Source organism: Geotrypetes seraphini, chromosome 1 (genome assembly GCF_902459505.1).
Source record: "Geotrypetes seraphini chromosome 1, aGeoSer1.1, whole genome shotgun sequence".
Lineage (NCBI taxonomy): Eukaryota > Metazoa > Chordata > Amphibia > Gymnophiona > Dermophiidae > Geotrypetes > Geotrypetes seraphini.
Window position 1 is genome coordinate 150026375 of NC_047084.1, and position 23274 is coordinate 150049648.

Below are 23274 nucleotides of genomic sequence, written 5' to 3' on the forward strand. Positions count from 1 at the left end.
TAAAACCAGTAGTCATTTCAAGATGATGTAAATAGATTTTTGGAAAAGATTCAGAATATTGTTCATTTGATTTAGTAGAATTATCCCAGAGAACGGAAATGAAGGGCGCGAACATGTTGACATGGGGAAAATTTTGAAAACATGTCTGCAGATAAGGTGCAGGAAGTGATCACATCATTGAATAATTTTATTAATAATTTGAATCATTGTTCTACCTCTGGGTGCAATACAAGGTGATATCTATGGTGCACCAGGTGTTGTACGTGTTTGCCCCTGTCTGAGGCTGCAATTTCACTTCCTTTTCCCGTGTAGGCAGGACGCTACAGAGCAAAGGATGCCAGGGCAGGCCGATGGCAGCAGGATCCTGTTGCTAATACTGCAGGCTGCCCAAAGGTTTGTGAAATTGCAGTGCTGGAGGAAGTACTGGGGATAGAGGAGACTCCTGACTCTGGAGTGGGGGCTGGACTGAAAAGAATGAGTCCAAAATCTTGACAAACTCCCTCCAGTTCAGGAAAACATCTGGACAGCCCTCTTAAAAAGAGAACATGTCTGGGTAAATCCAGATGTCTTGTAACCCTTCCCCCCCCTCACCCCCCATACAGACCCCTTCCATACTGCTTCTGGCACTCTAAAGGTTTTGTGTGCCAGCACAGGGCTTTCTTATACAGGCTCGTACTTAAGCACATTGTTGTGTCCTTCCCTCTCCAGACAGGATATGCATCATGGGAGCTCCTATGATGCATTTCATATTGGAGAGGGTGAAATGCAGCAACACACATAAGCATAAGCTCGTATAACAAGGCCCTGTGCTAGCACAGAACACATTTTAGAGCACTGGAAGAGTTGCAGGTGACTGGGGCTGCATGAACAAGGGAGCAGGGATTACATACTGGCTGTGGGACTGGGAGGGGCACAGAAAATGAGATGCTTGACCCCAGGGTGGGGTAGGGAAGGGAGAGGGATATTCTGGTCACAGGACCTGAGGAAAAATGTGACCTGTATGCATGTCAACACAGTTTCTTAGTAGTTAAGAATGAAAGTCAAGATGCAACTTATACACAAGGCTGACCTATATGCAAGTATCAATGGTATATTGCCTTGAACAGGGTTAGAATCATGTTTCTTTCTTTTTCCTTCAGATGCTGCTTTCACTACAGGGGCTTCTACCTTCAGTAAGTCATAATGGACAAGATTTTAGAAGGCCTGGTGACTTCTTCTCACCCTCTGAATTTGAAGCGACTGATTGTTAAGAAAGTGGTGGAGTCAGCGGAAAACTCTATCACCGAGGAACAGTGCAAGGCCATGTTTGCCCTCACAACACACCTCATCTTGGAAGGAGAGGATCATTTCCAGAAACAAGTTGGCCATCAAGTGCTTGAAGCTTACGCTAGGTATCACCGCTTGGAATTTGAGAACTTCTTCAACAAGAGTTTTGTTCTGAGTCTTTTGCAAGAAGGTTACAGATCTATAGATCATACAGATGTTGCAGTCCTTGATTATATCCAAAGCGGCTTGAAGCTGATAATGAGTTGTCCCTCTGTCCTGGACCTTTTCAGCATGTTGCAAGTTGAAGTTTTAAGAATAGTCTGTGAGAGACCTAAACCCCTCTTATGCGCTAAACTAAGCGAGTTGCTTACCAATTTTGTGCAATGTGTGCCTAAAGGTAAACTATCGGTAGCATTTTGTCAGCAGTTAGTCCGGACGATTGGTCACTTCCACTGTGCTTCCAGACAAGAGAAGGAGCTTCAAGAATACATCTCTCAAGTTACCAAAGTCAGTTGTTTGCTTCAGAACATTTGGAAGGCTGAACCATGCACTTTGCTTCCTTCTTTGCAAGAGGTGTTTGCAATCATTTCTTCCACAGGTAAAGACATTTTTTAAGTTGCTCGTCATTCTTTTCATATAGAGCAGGGATCTCAAAGTCCCTCCTTGAGTGCCGCAATCCAGTTGGGTTTTCAGGATTTCCCCAATGAATATGCATTGAAAGCAGTGCATGCACATAGATCTCATGCATATTCATTGGGGAAATCTTGAAAACCCGACTGGATTGCGGCCCTCAAGGAGGGACTTTGAGACCCCTGATATAGAGGATGGTAAGGAGATCAGGTTGATTTACTTCAACATACTCAGGGCCAGGTCAAGAGTATCTGATGCCCTGGGTGAACCTTTACAGTTTAGCCCCCCCAACCCCCCACATATACATACACACTTAATATATGCCACCTTTCAGTAAACAACCCTCACCCACCCCCTGCTTTCCTTCCTTCATATTTGCAACTTTAATATTAAAAAGTATGAATTTATAAAGAGGGATGTGATGGGACAGAAATTTATGGAAATTTATGACTGGATCCAGCATCTCTTCCTCTTTGGTCCCCTCCCCCATCCTGTCTGTTTGTTTCTTCCCCCACATTTGTAACTTAGCATTTCTGCATCTCCTCTCCTTATTCCCCCCTACAGGGCAGTGTCTTTCTGTGTCTCTCCTTCTTCCCTTAGTCAGCATCTATCTCCCCCTTGTATTCCCTTCACCCCCTAATAGTATCTTCCCACTCTTTCCTTCTTGTCAAACAGGATGCTAGGAATTATTTAAAAAGGGATGGTTAACAAGACTAAGAATGTTATAATGCCCTTGTATCGCTCTATGGTGCAACCTAATCTGGAGTATTGCGTTCAAATTTGGTCTCCTTATCTCAAGAAAGATATAGTGGCACTAGAAAAGGTTCAAAGAAGGGCGACCAAGATGGTAAAGGGGATGGAACTCCACTCATATGAGGAAAGACTAAAATGGTTAGGGATCTTCAGCTTGGAAAAGAGATGGCTGAGGGGAGATATGATTGAAGTCTACAAAATCCTGAGTGGAGTAGAACGGGTATAAGTGAATCGATTTTTCATTTTGTCAAAAATTACAAAGACTAGGGGACACTCGATGAAGGTACAGGGAAATACTTTTAAAAACAATAGGAATTTATTTTTTTTTTTTTTACTGGAACACATTGCCAGAAGTTGTGGTAAGAGCAGTTAGTATAGCTGGTTTTAAGAAAGGTTTGGACAAGTTCCTGGAGGAAAAGGCCATTGTCTGTTATTGAGAAAGACTTGGGGGAAGCCACTGCTTGCCCTGAATTGGTAGCATGGAATATTGCTACTTCTTGGGTTTTGGCCAGGTAGTAGTGACCTGGACTGGCCACCGTGAGAACGGGCTACTGGGCTTGATGGACCATTGGTCTGACACAGTATGTTCTTATCTCCCTGTCCAAAATCTCTCCATTTTTTTTCTTTCTTTTCCGTTGTCTATCATCTCTCCCTATCCTCCCTCCTTTCTATTACGATATGTTAAGTTCCCCCTTTGTGTACATTCAAACTTGCGTTTGCTAGTTGGAGATGTTTAGAAGTAGAAAGTGATTCCAACATGCTGCCTGAGGCCTTCTCGACCCTTTCCTTTGATGCAGCTTCCTGTTTCCAGCATGGCAGGATGCATCAAAGGGTACATCAGGGTGATTGCACTGCAGGCAGCATGTGTTAATTGCTTAGCATTATATCCACAAGGGGGGACTTGCTGGATTATAAGAAGGGAGTGCGAAGGAGATGGCACTGGATCATAGATTGAACATAAGAACATAAGCAGTGCCTCCGCCGGGTCAGACCATAGGTCCATCCTGCCCGGCAGTCCGCTCCCGCGGCGGCCCAAACAGGTCACGACCTGTCTGAATCACCAGAAGGGGCTCCCTTGCCACCTTGGTTTCTCATTGAAGTCCTATCTTCCCATCGAAGTCCTAACCCTCTGGTCTTGCACATGCACGACCTAGTTGGGTTTCTATACTTATTACCTGGTTAGCTTTCTATACTTGTGTTACATCCCAGCTCCTCCCTCAGTATCCCACGATCCCTTTATCCCTCAGGAATCCGTCCAATCCCTGTTTGAATCCCTGTACCGTACTCTGCCTGATCACTTCCTCCGGTAGCGCATTCCAAGTGTCCACGACCCTTTGGGTGAAAAAAAACTTCCTTGCATTTGTTTTGAACCTATCTCCCTTGATGAGAGTGGGAGCAATTGCTGACCCTAAATTTGTGCCACCCCCAGGCAACTTCCACTAGGGCTGGCCCTGAACATTCTGTTAGGTAGGAAGACTTTAAATTGGAATTATCAAGCTATTTGTATAGGGATGTTCGGCACACTGAATTTCTAAATAAACATACATAGTGTGGTCAATATTTGTAAGCTAGCAGCCACTTGTGCTTGAAATTAACTTGAGGAAATAATATTATGAATTCTAGTGCAGTAGGCACATCATTTTGGAACACTTGGGTTGTGAATCCCTGGTCACGAAATCCTGTTTAGAGATCCTCATTAATATTTTTCTGCTTCGCTTCCCATCCCTCTGGACTGTCCTGTAGTACCTCGGTTTTACTCTGTACAGGTGAGATGGTAGGAGCCAGTAAGTTCTGCTTGTGTTTATTTTAAAGTTAATTGTGGGTTTTTATCTGTGCTGCAGGGCTCCCAATTTAAGGACATCTCTAGCTGCAGAGAATACAGACTCTGAAGGCAGTAGTCTGTAGCCAAGGAGTCATAGTAACCCCTCAAGGGTCACAACGGTGGTAGCACCAAGGGTTATTCCCCCTAAGGATGTATTGTACCTATAGCAGAGCCTTGCACAATATGCAAGGGTATAGTCAGAATGGATTGGGGTGAAGTGAATTCAGTATCTATAGTCATGAAAAAATTAGGACATTCCATGAAATATTCATTTTTTTCTTAAGAAATGTTCACATTTCAATGTAAAATCTTTTTTTTTAAATTTATCTCTGGAAAAGAAAGTGATGTAATTGCAGGTAAACAACAAAAAATTTACTTGATTTACTCATGAAACAAAATATATCCACAAAAATGTGTATTCTAACTGAGGAATAAATTAGGACACCCCCACATATCCTCCCACTTCAAGTGGTTCAAATTAGAGAATGACATGGTGGCTGTTAGCCACGGGTAACCTGCTGAAATGGGGGAGAGAAAAGAAGTGGTCACTGCAGGTACAGGGAGAAGGCCGTTCACCGCCCCATGGAGCAGTGAATGGCCTTGCCTCCTCAGTGAAGGGAGGGAACGCGCGCAGTCACAGATCGCGCTCCCTCCCTCCATATTGATAGCTGCTGCCGCCCGATTGCTGCCACCACCCAAAAATCTCCATCCCTTCTGATCACTGCTGCAATCTGAGCATCTCCTTCCCTGCTCCTTACCTTCGTGACAAGCAATTTCTCTAAAAGTGCTTCCTACCAGCAGCCGGAGCGTTGAAATCGCATGTGGCTGCGTAAAGGTCGGTCATCTCTGACGCAACCAGAAGTTGCATTAGAGACGACCTTTCCTGCAGCCACACGCCATTTCAATGCTCCGGCTGCTGGTAGGAAGCACTTTTAGAGAAATTGCCTGCTGCGAAGTTAAGGAGCAGGGAGGAAAGGTGGGGTGGAGAAGAACAGACGCTGAAGGGACGTGGGGAAGGTGGGGTGGAGAGGACCACGCTGAAGGAAACTGGGGAAGGTGAGCTAGAGAGGAACAGACGCTGAAGGGAACTGGGGAAGGTGGGCTAGAGAGGAACAGACGCTGAAGGGAACTGGGGAAGGTGGGGTGCGGAGGAACAGACGCTGAAGGGAAATGGGGAAGAGAGATTCCAGATTATGGGGGGAGCGGAGGGAAGAAGGGTGGCAGGCCAATTGGGGTGGGGGTGGAGGGAGAAATGGAAGGGAGAGGCACAGTAACAGAGCATATGGAAGAGACAGAGAAGGCAGACAATGGATGGAAGGAAATGAATGAGGAGAAGATGAGGAAAGCAGAAATCAGACAACAAAGGTAGAAAAGAAATTTATTTTATTTTTTTGCTTTAGGTTAAAGTAGTATATTAGTTGTGTTGATAAAAATTTATAAACAAAGCCCTGCCTGCTGAACATTTCTTTCTGTAGTTCAACAGCCAGAACTTTGATTTATAAGGAAGGAATAAGCGAAATATTGCAGTACTGAGGCTTGTATGGATGCTGTGGGGATAGTAGTCATGGGGACGGGGTGGGGACAGTGGTTGCGGGGATGAGGTGGGTCCAGTGGTTGCGGGGATGGGGACGGTGACAGGGACAAATTTTTTCCCCACGTCATTCTATAGTTAAAATCACACACAAATGTATCACATCAGGTGCACATGATTAGAACATCATTACTCAGCATTTTGAAGGAGGTTTGCCCTACTTAAACCTCAGACATTTAGTTTGGTGTGCTCATGACTGCTGCAGTGAGAGTGAACACTATGGTAAGATCAAAAGAGCTGTCTGAGGCCTTCAGAAAGAAGATTGTAGCAGCTTATAAGTCTGGTAAGGGATTGAAAAAGATCTCGAAAGAATTTTTCATTAGCTATTCCACGGTCCGGAAAATAGTGTACAAGTGGAGGACTTTCCAAACAACTGCCAAAATGCCCAGGTCTGACTGTCTAAGCAAGTTGACCCCCAGAGTGGACTGCAAGATGCTAAAAGAAGTCTACAAAAACCCTAAAATGTCATCACGGGACCTACAGCAGGCTCTTGCTACTGTTGATGTGAAAGTGCATGCCCCTACAATCAGAAAGAGACTGCACTAATTTAACTTGCATGGGAGGTGTGCAAGGAGGAAACCTTTGCTCTCTAAGAGAAACATCAAGACCAGACTGAAGTTTGCCAGTGAGCATGTAGACAAACACCAGGACTTCTGGAATAGTGTTCTATGGACAGATAAGTCTAAAATGGAATTATTTGGACACCAGAAAAGAGGACATGTTTGGCATACACCAAATACAGCTTTCCAGGAAAAGAACCTCATACCAACTGTGAAGCATAGAGGTGAAAGTGTCATCGTTTGGGGATGCTTTGCTGCAACAGGACCTGGCCAGCTCACCATCATAGAATCCACCATGAATTCTACCTTGAGGAACATGTGAGACCATCTGTAAAAAAATTAAAGCTGAAGCAGAACTGGACCCTGCAACATGACAATGACCTAAAACATACCAGAAAATCCACCAAGGGCTGAAAACTAAGAAATGGAGAATCCTGGAGTGGCCGAGTCAAAGCCCTGATCTTAATCCCATTGAGATACTGTGGGTGATTTGAAACAGGCTGTACATGCAAGAAACCCCTCAAACATCTCACAGCTGAAAGAATTCTGCATTGAGGAGTGGGCCAAATTTTCCTCAGACCGATGTCAGAGACTGGTAGATGGCTACAAGAAGCGTCTCACTGCAATTATTTCAACCAAAGGGAGTAACACTAGCTATTAGGGTGTAGGGCAGTTGTTTCAACTCAAATCCTTTGCAGGGCCACATTTTGGATTTGTAGGTACTTGGAGGGCCTCAGAAAAAATAGTTAATGTCTTATTAAAGAAATGACAATTTTGCATGAGGTAAAACTCTTTATAGTTTATAAATCTTTCCTTTTAGCTAAGTTTTAATAATAATATTGTAATTTATAGCTAAAGAGACATTATGATCAAGAAACTGTTTTATTTTACTTTTGTGATTATGATAAACAAATCGAGGGCCTCAAAATAGTACCTGGCAGGCTTCATGTGGCCCCCAGGCCGCGAGTTTGAGACCACTGGTGTAGGGTGTCCTAATGTATTCCTCAGTTAGAATACACATTTTTGTGGATATCTTTTGTTTCATGAGTAAATCGAGGAAAAGTTTTGTTGTTTACTTGCAAGTGCATCACTTTCTTTTCCAGAGATAAATAAAAAAAAAAAAATTGGCGTTGATATATGAACATTTTCTTAAGAGAAAACTGAATATTTCATGGGGTGTCCTAATTTTTTCACATGATTGTATGCTCTTACTGTCCCAGTCAGTAGTAGGAGATTCGGCATCGTGCCTGGGAGAGTTAGATTCTGACCAGGTGGCAGCCCTAGAGCTCGGAGAGGACTTGACTGTGCGCCGGCTGTACAAGCCATCAGAGCTTTTGGAGATTATTACTGAATCTCTCCAAGAATTAAAGATAGAGACTTCTCAGGCCTTTACTGCCCAATGCTTGCTCATGAGCAGCACCAGGACTCATCCGGGCATTATTAAAATGCTCATAGAGCTTTGGAAGGTCCTGGACTTTAACCGGTGGATGCTGAATTTCACCACCTCTTCAGTCCACCAAATCTGGATTCCCTAGTGGTATAGGTTACAAAGCGTACCTCAGCTGCAGATCCACCTACAGGAAGGAGAAGGAGAAGGAGGAAGGCAGCAACCATCTGGACCCTCCTCCCTCGTGATCATTGCTGGAGCCAACTCAGCACCAGAGGCAACAGAAACAAAGGAGAAAAAAGCTGCAGATCCAACTAAAGGAAGAGAAGTGGGAAGGCAGCCACCATCTTGACCCTCCTCCCTCCCCATCATCACTGGAGCCAAGCCCCGCCCACTCAGCACCAGAGGCTCCCTCTTCAGCCCAAATAAAAGGGCAGCTGACAGAAACAAAGGAGAAAAAGCTGCAGGGCGGCCTGCATGAATTGTTTGAGTTGTCTACTGTTTAAGTCAACGTAGGACAAAGGATCGATTAAATAATATGGGACAAAAAATATGATGACATATATATTAAATCATGTACTGTTGTCAGACTAGGCAGGCAAACGCTGATTGATTGATTTGTGAGCAAGATTCCTGGTACAAATATTTCACCAGGGCACAGAGTTTCAGTGGAAAGTGCTGAACTGCATCCAGTTTGTTCAGGCTGGACTATCGTTCTCTGTTGTTGAGAGGCCTATGTTTGTCAAATTGTAGCCTTATCTGCTGACACTGTCTTGAGCTGAGAAAATGCACCACAGATACTACTACTTATCACTTATATAGCGCTGAAAGGCATATGCAGCGCTGTACATTTTGACATTTATAGACAGTCCCTACTCGGAAGAATTTACAGTCTAACTTGGACAGACAGACAGACATGACATATAGAGTTGGGGATGTAGAACCCAAGGTTAGAGGAGTCAAAAGCACTTTCAAAGAGGCAGACTTTTAACTTTAACACTGCTGGAGACAGAGCCCACCATAGGGATTCGGGCAGCTTGTTCCAAGCATATGGTGCAGCAAAGCAGAAGGGACGGAGTCTGGAATTGACAGTTGAAGAGAAGGGCACAGAGAGGAGAGACTTAACCAGCTGAGCGGAGCTCACGGAAGGAATCATAGGGGGAGATAAAGCGAAGAGAGATCGTGAGGGGCAGCTGAGTGAGTGCATTTGTAGGTCAGTAAGATGAATTTGAATTGTATTTGGAAACAGATGGGAAGCCAATGAAGTGACTTTAGGAGAGGGATAACGCGAGTATAATGTCTCTCCTGGAATATAAGTCGTGCAGCTGAATTCTGGATGGATTGGAAGGGAGCGAGATGTATAAGGTCATGAGTTTTGGTCATGGGTCAAAGGTGTGATGGGTCACATGGATCATGGGTCACAAAAGATGACCCACTGTCAGCTCTGGTGTGGGGGCGTATGTGATGGGGCAGAGAGAATGATTTGCTGAATGAGGAGGGACAGGACTGGCAGAAATGGAAGGAGTGGTGAAATCTGGCTTGCCATGTTACTAGGATCAAGCAAACTTGAAAGTGTGTTTCTGAACCTTTGTTAATTCCTAAAGTATGAGGCTCTTGCTTTATCTAGGAAGGAGAGAGGTACAGTATGTATAACTGACTATACAGTACTTGTTGCTCAGAGCAGATCCTTTTTGCAGATTTAGACCTGAGCATAAGACACTGGTGAATTGGGGGGAGGGGGGTATAATGGCACACCTGGTCAGGTTTAAAGGAAGACACACCAGTGTGTAATGGCACACTGGTCCATTAACACTGCTTTTTAATGTATGTTGTTTTTTCAGTCCTTTCTATTTTGTCTTTTATTTCTGTCACTTCCCCTTGCTCCACCAATCATTTCCCCCCTCCCCATAATTTTATTTCTGTCCCTTCCTATCTTTCCAAAATCAAGTCTTTGCTATACCTGTGCAATGCTGTTAGACCCACCACCTGCTCTGTTTCTTCACTTTCTTCTTTCAAATGTATCTTTCGGCAACACCTTATACTCATTAGTCTGTACCAACCATCCTTCTGTGTGGTAACAGTTTCTACTAAACAGTAGTGTTTTCTTAGTGTGGTAAAATGATTATAGGTGTTTTACGATTGCTTTCATTTATTTATTTAGTTAGTTAGTTTTCTATCCTGACCTCCCCAAAGAGCTCAGAATTCTCTCGAAAATATCATATTGGGGTATCCTTTTTTTTTCCCCCCCAGATACGTCATTTGAACCATCTGTTGCTCTTGCCAGCCTGGTGCAGCATATCCCCTTGCAAATGATTACAGTTCTCATCAGGAGCTTGACCACAGATCCAAATGTGAAAGATGCCAGCATGACAAAAGCTCTGTGCAGGTACGGACATGTGTTGTGAGAAGGGAGGACGACAATTCACGTCTGAGCAGTCAGAGACTGACACACTTTCATAGCCTTTTCTGGAAAGAAATTAGGAAATCTCAGGGGTGATAAAACTAAAAGCATCTAGAATACTTGTGGGCTCTATAATGTAATGGAAAACTTAAAAAGTAACTTTTTATTTAAAGACGCTGTGCTGAGTACTTTTTAAAAAAATAAATAACCTCTTTAAGAGTCTTGGGTAAGGTCTTGCCATATACCATCTACACCCGCAGAATGTTCTGGATCAGGCAGTGGGCAGGAGATTTGGCCTTCAAGGTGACTTTGAGCAAGCTTCTGTTTTTAAAGGGCAGTTGCTCTTTGGTAAAAGCCTCAGCGATCTAATAGCCAGCATGGCAGATCATAAGCCAGAGTTGCTCCCAGACAGGAGACCTCAGGCCCCAAGAGGGTCTGGGTGGAGAAATTATTTTGTGGCTCAAGGTGCTTTTGCCACTACAGGCAGTCCCCATGTTAAGAACAAGTTCCAGCAATTCTTATGTTCTCCTTCCTCCCCCCCCCAGCCCATGCAATAGACTCTTTCACCCTCCCTTCCCACCACCTCAGCCATGTCTTTCCCTCCCTTCCACCACCCAGCCCGTGCAGCAGATTCTGTCTCCCCCCATCTCTTTCCCAGCCCGTGCAGCAGAATCTTCCCTTCCCACACCAAGCCTGTACAGCAGATTCTGTCTCCCTCCCTTCTCACCCATAGCCCCTGCAGCAGATTCCCACCCCCAGGATGTTTACCTTTTCTTCAGAATGTAACAACACTAAAAAATTGGCTAACACACCTTGTCCTTGGAAGAAAGAAGTCTAAGGGAGTGAAACAAATCTGTAAATTTGTAAATGATGGACATCAGTATGAGTCCTTGATGAATCAATGTAAACCTCTGGCTCAGGCAATATCTCAAAAGGTGACCAGCACCAGACGTAGTCTAAATGAGAATAGCCTCATACATCATATAGTCCATAAAAAATTGATAAGTATGTAAATCAAATCACACTCCCAAAACAAACACAATAGACTTTTGCACCAAGGAGAAGGGGTTATAAAGGCTTAATACATACATACACTCCCTAAAAAACCACCCAATAAACAGACCCGCTTAATAAATACAGGAATAAATAGATAAGAGAATAAATAAATTGTGCTATAAAATAGTAAATTATGCAGTAGACAAAAACAGTACCTATGTATAAAGTGCAAGTGATGAAAGATAAATACTTAGTAGAAGAAATACAAAGTGCGCGGTGCTTGCTAATAATTCATAAAATACAAATGTATATATATCTCAATGAAGTATGACAAAACAAGGGGCAATATAAATATAAAGTGCAAATGCAAGTCCTCAATGAATGTTCATAAGGAAAAAGAGAATTATCAAAAATCTCTAGCACCAAATATAAAGGAGGTTTTTTGTTACTAACATTCATAAGACTTTAAAGTGCCACAGTCACACAAATCACACAAACACACCAAACAATAAATAATTAATAAATGACTTCAGTCAATAGGCATTCAAAAACGCACAATAGCCATGGTAAATTACATTACAAAACTATCCTAACATCACTCATCACTCAAGAATATCACCACTCGATAAATCACCACTCGACAGAGCTCCGTTTCGCCACTTCCTCAGGAGCAGAGATTGTTTGAGGGAAAAATAAAGTGGATAAAGAACCGACATAGACTGCTAAGTCTGACGGAAAGAAAATGTCAGGGTTCCACAGCGTATTACAATCAAAAACGCTGGAACCAAAAAAATAAAGTATGGCGGCTTCAGGTTTTAAAGACGCCTAGGAGATCCTGCATGGACAACGCTCTCCACCTGGGAGGGAACGCAAAAAATGTAAAAACGTGATGATGTCATGACGCAATAAGGGAAAACAAAAAAATAAAAAAATGTAAATAAATAGAAAAAAATAAGTGAAAGAAAAATATATATAAAGGTAACCTGAAAAAAGGAAATGGAAATGAAAATAACCAAGCAAAACACTGACCACCAAAGCATTCAAACCACAAACCATCTGTCCACATTCTCGTTTAAACCCATTGGGGGGTACGATTGAAGGTGAAAGATCCAGAAGTTTTCACGTTTCAAAAGATAAGAAAATTTGTCCCCATCGAAATTTATAACGATCTGTTCCAGAATGCACCAACGAAGTTGGTCAAAATTGTGTTTGTGGGTCATATTGTGGGACACCATAGGAGCTGTAATTTTGCCTGTTTTTAAGCAGCTGTGATGTTCAATAAGCCTAGTCCTTATGCTGCGAGTGGTGCAACCCACATAAATAAGTCCACAAGGACAGGTAATCACCGTAAACCACAAATTTAGACTCACAGGTGGTATGTGAAGTTAGATGGTAAGTTCTGTTGGTCCCAGGATGTACCCACTGATTCCCCGAAATGGACGTATCGCAAACAGAGCATTTGCCACAGGGAGAATGATAACCAGAGCCACGAATATATTAAAACTAAAACTAAACCTTAGGTTTGTATACCGCGCCATCTGCACAAGCGTAGAGCTCGGCACGGTTTACAGGGTTAGATTGAAAAGGAGCTACAATGAAGGGTTATAGGAAAGGAGCTAGGAAGATAAAGAGGGACAGGGTACCAAAGAGCGGGAGGTTTGGGATGAAAATCAGAAGACACCAAATATTCAGAAAGGTTTTTGCCCCTAGAAAATGCTATACAGGAGCCCTCTTGGAAGGCCTGATGAAGTTGTAAAACATGCCAATGGGATCTGATGCTGGCGGCTACAGCCGCAGACTGTGTAGAATGGGATAGTGTGCAAATTTGATTAGAAGAAACTTCTTTGCTGCTGCCCTTCAGCATCAGATCCCGATTTGCATGTTTGGCCCTCAAATAGGCTTTATGAATGACATTATTGGGATAACCCTTGGCCAGAAATCTTTTTCTGAGGGTGTTCGCTTCTTTTTTGAATTCCTCCTCAGTGGTGCAAGTGCGTCTGATGCGTAAAAATTGCCCAGTAGGAATGGCCGCCTTTAAGCGTTTAGGATGACAACTGGAAAAAGACAAAAAATGATTTCTCTCAGTTGGTTTATGGTGAACCTTGGTAAATAATTTGCCATTTTCAAAGGTAACCACAGTGTCTAAAAAAAGTAATGAATTGTTTATGGTAAGTCATAGTAAAATGCAAGTATTGGGTAAGAGAATTAAGCCAATCCACAAATCCATGAAGTTGTTCATCAGAATTGGTCCAAACAAAGAAGATGTCGTCAATAAAACGCATCCAACCCTGCACATATGAAAATTGAGGACTAGAATATAAAAGATCTTCCTCAAATTGACTCATAAAAAGATTGGCAATGCTAGGGGCTGCGGTAGTGCCCATAGCGACTCCCTAGATCTGTTGGTAAAAAGAACTGTCAAACCTAAAATAATTTCTAGTAAGAACCAGGGAGGCCATACTCATGAGAAAAGATGTAGAAACTCTGCAAGGAGCCTGTCGTCGGTCAAGAGTCTTTTTAATTATGTTTAGAGCCTGATCTTGAGGAATACTGAAGCCGCCATCCTCCTTTATATTTGGTGCTAGAGATTTTTGATAATTCTCTTTTTCCTTATGAACATTCATTGAGGACTTGCATTTGCACTTTATATATAAAAAATGGCACATGTTCTGGACTGTTAGTAGGGACCCGCATTTGCACTTTATATTTATATTGCCCCTTGTTTTGTCATACTTCATTGAGATATATATACATTTGTATTTTATGAATTATTAGCAAGCACTGCGCACTTTGTATTTCTTCTACTAAGTATTTACCTTTCATCACTTGCACTTTATACATAGGTACTGTTTTTGTCTACTGCATGGTTTACTATTTTATAGCACAATTTATTTATTCTCTTATCTATTTATTCCTGTATTTATTAGGCAGATCTTTGTTTATTGGGTGGTTTTTTAGGGAGTGTATGTATGGGCCTTTATAACTCCTTCTCCTTGGTTTAAAAGTCTATTGTGTTTGTTTTGGGAGTGTGATTTGATTTACACACTTATCAATTTTGTATGGACTATATGATGTATGAGGCTATTCTCATTTAGACTATGGTCTGGTGCTGGTCACCTTTTGAGATATTGCCTGAGCCAGAGGTTTACGTTGATTCATCAAGGGCTCATACTGATGTCCATCATTTACAAATTTACAGATTTGTTTCACTCCTTTAGACTTCTTTCTTCCAAGGACAAGGTGTGTTAGCCAATTTTTTAGTGTTGTTACATTTTGGATATTATTGGCTATTATTCAATTAGGGTTACATTATTGTACCTTTTCTTCAGGTCACTGGCAGCACTTCCCACACAATAGCGCAGCTGACCTGGATGCTTTCCCTCTGATGCATATATAAATATAACTAATTTAATATTTACTCTCTTCTCAATCTTCAACCAGTGTAATTGATTCAGAAGAGGAGTAATCCTGTCATATTTCTTTGCTCTAAAAATCAAACACACAGCCGTATTTTGAAGCAATTGCAGGCTAATTTTTAAATTCAGTGTAATACTACAATATAAAGAATTACAGTAGTCCAACTGAGGCAGTACGATAGCTCTTAATTTAATTTAATGTGGTATCTTATATACTGCTAGATCTCCCAAAGAATCTGAAGCAGTTTACAAAACAAATAAATTGACTTAAGTAATGGCCAAAAGTCTAATCATATACTATGAATTTCTCTCTCTGTCCCAAAGCTCACAATCTAACTATTGTACCTATGAACAGGGCCGGATTAACGAATAGGCCCAGTTGGCACGTGCCTAGGGCCCAAAATTGTCAGGGGGGCCCCTTGATAGAAGGCAAACAGATGAGGCAACGGCGATGGGCCCTCCCCCCCAACATCGACGGCAACATGGGCCTGGGCTCCCCCCTCCCCTCGGCATTGGCACTCCCCTGTGGGTCCCCCTCCCAGCGCTCAGCCTATAGCTTGTCTTCGAAGACGAAAGCAAAAATAAAAATAAACCCCAGTCATTCTCACTACCCTCAGTCTCAGTCAGCTTCTAATTCCATGTCCCCAATCGAGCCAGGTCAGCCTGGGTTGGTATCAGAAAAGTGACTCCTCTGCTTCAATTTCCCTGCTCCTGAAAGGCTGGAACCAAAAGCTCCAGCTCCGCTAGCCTGCTCTGAGATGGCAGAACGAAGAGAGGTGGACCTTCCTCCTGAGGGACTCCAGAAGAAGTTGTGGACTGGGAACTATGTTTCTCAGCGACTTCAATATCCACCTTGAAGACTCTGGGAACCCACTAACCTCTGAACTCTTACACCTTAATTGCAAATGTTAACTTCACTTCTCTGATTTCAGATTTAACCCATATAGCAGGTCATACTTTAACATAACATAACATAACAGTTTATTTATATACCGCAGGCCCGTGAAGTTCTATGCGGTTTACAATGATTAAAAAATGCTACAAATTGAGTAGAACTAACAAAGTTAGAGATACAGTTTTTATCCCTAAACTTCATACTTATAATTTTTCTAAACCTTTGATTAATCCAGTTCCCTGGTTGGACCACTCATTGATCATTCATAAATATTGTTTGAAACCCATGATAGCTAGCAGCTCTTCAAAAACAGTTTCATACCGAAATTTTAGTAAGTTCGATCTTCCAGCTATCACTTCATGTTTCTCTTTAAACATTGAAAACTTTAATCATTTATTACCATGGAAGCATGGGACACCTCATCCTAAAACTTACTAGATAATCTTGCCCCACTTTGTGTTAAAACCATCAGCCCAAAACGACTTAGGAACCCCTGGTTCACAGCCGAACTTGCACTAATCAAAAAGCAACTTAGAGTGAAGATGGTGTAAAATGAAAACTACGGAAACCCTAAATAAATATAGAGAACAGATACACTACTGCAAAATAAACCAAGCAAAAAAAAAAAAACTACTACTCTAAATGCATTTCTAAGGCCAAAGACTCGTCCACTCTGTTCTCTATTCTAAAGTCTATTACAGCTCCTAGAGTCAAAATTGAATTATCTCCGGCCTTAAAACCTACTACACAAAATCTAGCAAATTATTTTGTAAAACAAAAGTCAAAAAAATTAGACAGAACATTAAAACAAATACAACTTCCTACAAGGCTGATGAGGAACAAATCTTCACTCTTCCCGTCTCAAAATGTACTAACTTCAATATTCCATCCTTGGAAGATCTTAAAAGACTGCTTCAGACCCTTAATACTAAAGGGACTAATACAAACTCAATCTCCCCTTTTGTCTTAAAGCGTCATTTCTCTTTCTTTGGACCATATATTCAATCTCTGATCAAAAATGGTCTAATCTCGGGCTCCATTCCTCAAGAATGGAAAGAATCATTAATTTGCCCCATCATTAAGAATCATGGTGAGTCGGCTGCAGATGAAGCAAACTACCGTCCAATAGCTAACGTTCCCTTCTTTGCTAAATTAACAGAGAAGGTAGTTTTTAATCAAATAACTGACTTTATTGGAAAAAACTCATGTTTTACACCCCAATCAGACTGGCTTTCGAACCAATCACTCGACAGAACATTCCATGATAGGCTTAACCACCAGCATCTAATACTTCTTAGACCATCACATGTCGGTTCTTCTGATCTCCCTAGACTTATCTTCAGCCTTTGATACCATTGACTATTATCTTCTTATAAATAGATTATCTTCTATTGGTATTTCAGATCAGGTATTATGTTGGTTCTGTTTTTACTTTTCCGATCGTTTTGCAAAGGTTACATTTAACTACTCCACCTCAAGCAGTTATACAAATTCTTATGGGGTCCAACAAGGCTCTATTCTCTCGCCTCTATTATTCAATATTTTTCTATCTCCTCTACTGACTCTGAGCCAATCTATAGGATTCTCGGTTTACTCATATGCTGACGACATACAACTCCTGCATCCCCTGAATTCAGAAGACCCTACTGATATTAATAACATAAACACCAAATTAGAACAAATTATTCAGTGGCTCAGAGACAACATGCTGGCACTAAACATATCAAAATCAACGACAATGTTGTTCCCATGGAAAGACGACTTTACACTTTCGCCTCAAATTACTTTATATAAAATCCCACTACAAACTGTTAAGCCCACAAAGATCTTAGGAGTAACCCTCGATCACTAGCTCTCCTACCACGATCAAGATTAGCTCTGTAGTGAAATCTGTAGTGAAACTGTGACTAATCAGATCATTATCAAAAATATTAGACCCAGCAGCTTTAAACATTTTGATCCACTCCTTTATAATATCAAGACTGGACTATTATAACTCACTATACAAAGGTATTTCCCAGAAAGAACTTAAAAGGCTACAACTAATTCAAACAAATAATTCAAAAGGCTACAAACAATTCAAAATACAGCTATAAAGATCATCACAAACTGAAAAAATTTCGACCACGTGACCTCCCTCTTGAAAAATGGATTGGATTGGATGTGGAGAACAAAGGGAAAACTAAACTCTCTGATAATAAACAGATTGCTTGTTATCCACACTTACAGCACCTAAACTAAGCAAGGCACAAAGAAAATATATTTAAAATATAAAACATCTACAATATTTCTTCAAAACTTCTTAATAATATTAACAACTAACCAGCAACCTGGAGACATCTTCAAGCTCCAAAAAAAGCCATCGCATAAAAAGATGTGTATTCACGTACTTTTTGAACTGCTTTAGCAGTGGACCAAGCAAATGATTCTACATCAAAGGACCAGCTACTGAAAAGCAATGGCTTTCATATCTGCATAATGTACTTCACTGAAACATGTTTTCTTATGTTCTGATATCAAGGAGCATGTAGATGAATAAACTTATCCCTTTAGCAATGCTCTGTATTGTAAAAAAAAAAGAAAGAGACTTCCATAACTATGTACAGGGGATTTATTTAGTCGAATTTCTAGCCCGTCCTCCCAGAAGAGCCCAGAAAGGGTTACAAGTTTACATACACAGTAGAAGGTTTAGCAGCAAGATTACAACTTCATATACAGCAGATAGACAGCACAATTAATCATAAGGATGAAGAGCAGTAGTAGAAATTCATATGTATGTGTTTGGGGACTGGCAAATGGTGGGCAACAAGGATGCGAATTCACATATAAGGTATTCAGAACAGCAGGTTAAAGGGAGGAACAGCAGCAGAGGGTTAATTCTTATGAACTGTATGGAGGAAAGAATAAAGGATTTGGGGGCTGAGCACAGTAGCATGACAACCAATAGGCCCTATAAGTAAAGCAGCTAGAAATACAATACATTCGAAGTATAGGACAGTTTGTGGCTTTTATGGTGTGGGTACATATAGTAGGGAGATAAGATCTTGCGTAGTTTCACACCGAGTGTGTGCCTCGAGACTTAGTTCTGCCTGTAAATTGGATGGAGGGCATATTCAGTATAATTTTGCTGAGGTAGAAATAGGTTAGGTGTGTGTTAGCAAGAGTCAGGTAAAGAGGTGGGTTTTTACCGCCTTCCTGAAGTTTAGTAAGCCTGTCGGTGATCTAATGGTTGGTGGGATTGTGTTCCATAATTTGAGTAGGAAGTGTGGTGAGTAGGAGGATAACTGCAGATTCCATACTTTCCAATAAAATGCCATTCTTAGGCCATATTCTAATTTGTTTTCCCCTTCAGAATGATCGACTGGCTATCGTGGCCCTTGGCTCAGCATGTGGAGACATGGGTGATCGCATTGCTGAAGGGACTGGCAGCAGTCCAGAAGTTCACTATTCTCATCGATGTCACACTGCTGAAAATTGAGCTGGTATGTGAGTTAGAAATGTAAATCTAAAGACTTTTGTAACTGTGGTACGACGTAAGGACAATCCACTAAAAAGCAAGCATTTCAATGTTTTTCATAGCAACTTGTCAGTAGAAACAAGCTGGAAGTGTACTTGTAATACAGACTGCCATATGGGAATGGGATTTGATATACCACTTGCAGAAGGTATATTAAGCAGTTTACAATCAGGTACTCAAACATTTTTTCCACATCTGTCTTGGCGGGCTCACAGTCTATCTAATGTACCTCATTCAAAACCCATTTAAAAACTTTTCTTTTTAAAGCTTCTTTTAATCTTTAAACAAAATTTTTCCTAATAATTTTATCCCAAACCTCATGTTTTTCCCTTACTTGGTTTTTCCTTTCTTCTCATCTGAAGAACAACAATTTTGTAACTTTTCCCCCCTTTTTCCTTTCCACATGTGCTTGAGTACGTTTGTTTTGTCAGTTTGTTTTTTCCCTATTTTAAAAAACTGTACAATTTATATTTTATTGTTAATCGCTTAGTATGTAATAAGCGATTCATCAAACTTGATTAAACTTGAAACTTGAAACCTGCAGACGTGGAGGATTAAAGGGCAAATTCTAAAAGAAGCGCCCAAAAGTTAGGCGCCTAATTAGGCAAAGTTCAGAACGATTCAAGCAAAATTGGGCGCTGTTTAGAGAATCACGCTGCGCGGCACCTATTTTGGAGGCGCCCAAGAAATAGGCCAGCTCTAGGCACAACTAAAAAAGCTAGGCGGCCATGCGCGCGCTTAAGCGCGCTTAAGAGCAGCGATTCTGCAACAAGACGCCTAACACGAAGCCACGCCCACACCTAGCGGGCCTAGTGCCTATTTTTTTGAAGGCCGCCTAAATTTTTAGAGGCCCCAAATCGCTCTTTCATGATAGGCGCCTACTTTTCAATTATTGCTGACTAAAAAGCTTAATTGAGCTTGTTATTCAAATTAGATAGGCGCCTATCTAGGCAGGCGCCTCCAAAGTAGGTGCCTAACATTAGGCGCCGGTTACAGAATTTGGGCTTAAGTGACTAGCCCGGGGTCACAAAGAACAGCCCAGGGTTTGAACCCACAGCCTCTAACTGCTGCGCCACACCTTCCTCCTGCATATCTATTTCTATATGTCATACTGAAATAAATAAAAATAACAAGAAAAGATGAACACTGGCCTGCTGAAGCAGAATGTGCTTTTGAAGGTAATGCTTCTAGCCTGGAAAGTACTAGGCCAGTGACATTGTCCTCAATAAAACCTGTGTGTGTTGTTTAAATCATGGATGAATCTACAGTGGTACCTTGGATTACGAGCATAATCCGTTCCAGGAGCATGCTCGTAATCCAAAATGCTCGTTTATCAAAGCGGGTTTCCCCATAGGAAATAATGGAAACTCGTTTTGATACGTTCCCACCCCCTGAGGCCAGCGGCGCTGCTCTATCCCCCCCAAGAGAACCGACATTGCTCCTCCCAAAGGCCCCCCCTGTGATCCGGCACCCTCCCCCCCGCGATCCAGCACCCCCCCTGCTGCTATTGGGCACCCCCCCCCCCCCCCCGCCGCTGCTTACTGTCATCTGGGCACCGGCACCGACATGTCCTATGCGTGGGTGCCGGTGCCCAAAGATCGGCCTCCTCTTCTTGCTGGGCCTTGAGCATCTGCACATGCTCAAGGCCTGCGAGTTCACGTTCTCTCTGTGAACTTGCAGGCCTTGAGCATGCGCAGATGCTCAAGGCCCAGCAAGAAGAGGAGGCTGATCTTCGTGCACCGGCACCAATGCACAGGACGTGCCGGTGCCCAGATGACAGTAAGCAGCAGCGGGGGGGTGCCCAATCGTGGGGGGAGGTGCCGGATAGCGGGGGGGGGGGGCGCTCATAAATTGAGCCATGCTTGGTTTCCAAGGCGCCGATTTTGCGAATGTTTTGCTCGTCTTGCAAAACACTCGCAAACCGGTGCACTCGTAAACCGAGGTACCACTGTATTTGGTTTTATCAAAGTGAGATAGGGAGGTGATAATGGGAAGCAAGTAAAATAAAGTGTCATCATTTTAAAACGGAGTTCTTGCAGACAAGCAGGCATTATATTCTCACATATGGGTGACGTCATCCACAGAACCTGGTGCAGACACTGCCAAGTGTACTGTCACTTTAAATTTTTGAGGCAATGCCACCACTGCATTCCCGCCCGACATCGATGTGCGAGACCCTCAGTCTCTACTTATCCTTGGAGCCAAGAAGCTGTGTTTTCAGTCTCTCTGTCTCAATGCATACCTTCCTGGTTCTTTTTATGCTTATTTTCTTCATAATTCTTTTCTTTTTTTTTTGTTTCCTTCATTTTTCTCAAGTTTGGTCAGATTTAAACAACTTTGACTTTTTTGGCCTTTTGGCCATCAAGACTTTGGGCTCCTTTTACTAAGCTGCACTAGCGATTTTAGCGTGCGCTTACCCCCGTGCTATGCGGAAAAACTAGCGCCAGCTCAATGGAGGCGTTAGCGTCTAGCGCGTGCGGCATTGTAGCGTGCGCTAAAACCACTAGCGCAGCTTAGTAAAAGGAGCCCTTTGTGTTGGCTGTTTTTCCCTCCATGTCAAAAAGGATGCTGACTGGCTTCAAAAAAATGTGCTCTCTGCAATAGGATCCCCGTAATCAGGTCATCCATCGTGATCTCTGCTCACATATGCATAAGAGATTACTTAAAGCTTGCAGAATCCAGTGTAATAAACTTTTTGTATCTGCATCAACATCGAAAATGGCAGGAGATTCATATCCCAATGTGTGGCCTACATTGGCACAGACATTACACCAGGAATGCCAGGCACTGGGCTAACTTCGTCAGGACTCCACATCCTCTTTATCCATGCCTTATGTATCACGTGATACTTCACGAAAGAAAGCTAAGAAGCACAAATATTCTTCCCCCTTCTAGGCATGGCATGGTTTTTTTTCCCAGGTGTCAGCGTCCTCAATGCTTAGTAAGCATTGATACACTGAGAAGCACTCTCCATCTCTGCAAATAATGTCTCCTCTCAGACTTACATCAGCATCGAGGTCTCACACCAGTACCACAGAGTGTTTCCATGCTGATGTCTCTTCAGGTATAGGCACGGACTCCAGGAGGAGGTCTGGGCTATGCTTAGATCAGACTTTCTGGGCTACTGCAGTCGCAATCTTCATAGGCTTTAAGGGTAATTATGCCTGCCTCAGCCCAATCTGAGAATACATCAGAGCATCAATTGAAGAGACAGTTGCGCACCCCTTCTCAACGTCCAGCATCAGGGTTAGCACAGACCCATTCAATACATGCATTGTCATTGGTAGAGGAGTTATCTCTTGGATCAGAGGATCAACATTTACCTCGATGGTCTTCCATACAGTCGACACTCCTCTCAACACACTTTTCTAGATTCACCTAGAGGAGGCTATTTTGAGGAGTCTGATTCTGATTTTTCAAATCACTCTGACAGAACCTGCCAGACTTCTCTGCTGAAGTGTCCTATGGTATAACTTCTGATCCTTCTCAAAAGCGTAAGTATCCACCAGAAACTATATCCTTCACTGGCTTTGGATGTCATATGGCAACAGAGGAGGAACCTCACTGAACTTTTTGAGCTCCTTGACTATGACTCTCCTCCAAAGGAATGTATAACGGTGCCTTTGCATCGAGTCATAAAAAATGCTCTTAAAGAACTGGGAGACACCCCCCTCCCCTTATCTGTCCAGGTAGCTCCTAAAAAAATTGATACCTTGGATGGATGGATGGATTATGCCACCAAGTCGGCTACCCAACTCCTGGCAACACACACAGTGAGGAATCCACCCAGTGATATGATACCATGTATACAACACAGAAATGTCTAGGCTTTGATAGAACACAGTTACAACATCATTCCACAGTTCAAGGTTTCATGCTTCTGCTTCTCCAGGAAGGGAGGCCAAAACTTTGGACTCCTTTGGCAGGTGCATATTTCAAGCATCAATGCTAACAAACAGAATCATGGATTACCAATTCTAAACAACCATTTATTTAAAATGTTTAAGTTTGTCTTGAGGAAAGAATTCTTCAAAAGATAG

General features: G+C 42.3%; 1 protein-coding gene across 2 annotated transcripts in view; it reads left to right on the forward strand.

Annotated features, from left to right (window-relative positions):
• Positions 1–23274, forward strand: part of USP38 (ubiquitin specific peptidase 38) — a 167866-nt gene that overhangs the window by 35504 nt on the left and 109088 nt on the right. For both annotated transcript variants that reach the window (XM_033939927.1, XM_033939922.1), the window contains 3 exons: positions 1140–1864; positions 10260–10395; positions 19070–19199. In XM_033939927.1, coding sequence (XP_033795818.1) covers positions 1183–1864; positions 10260–10395; positions 19070–19199 — 948 coding nt within the window. In that variant the 5' untranslated portion in view covers positions 1140–1182. The remainder of the gene's footprint in view (positions 1–1139; positions 1865–10259; positions 10396–19069; positions 19200–23274) is intronic.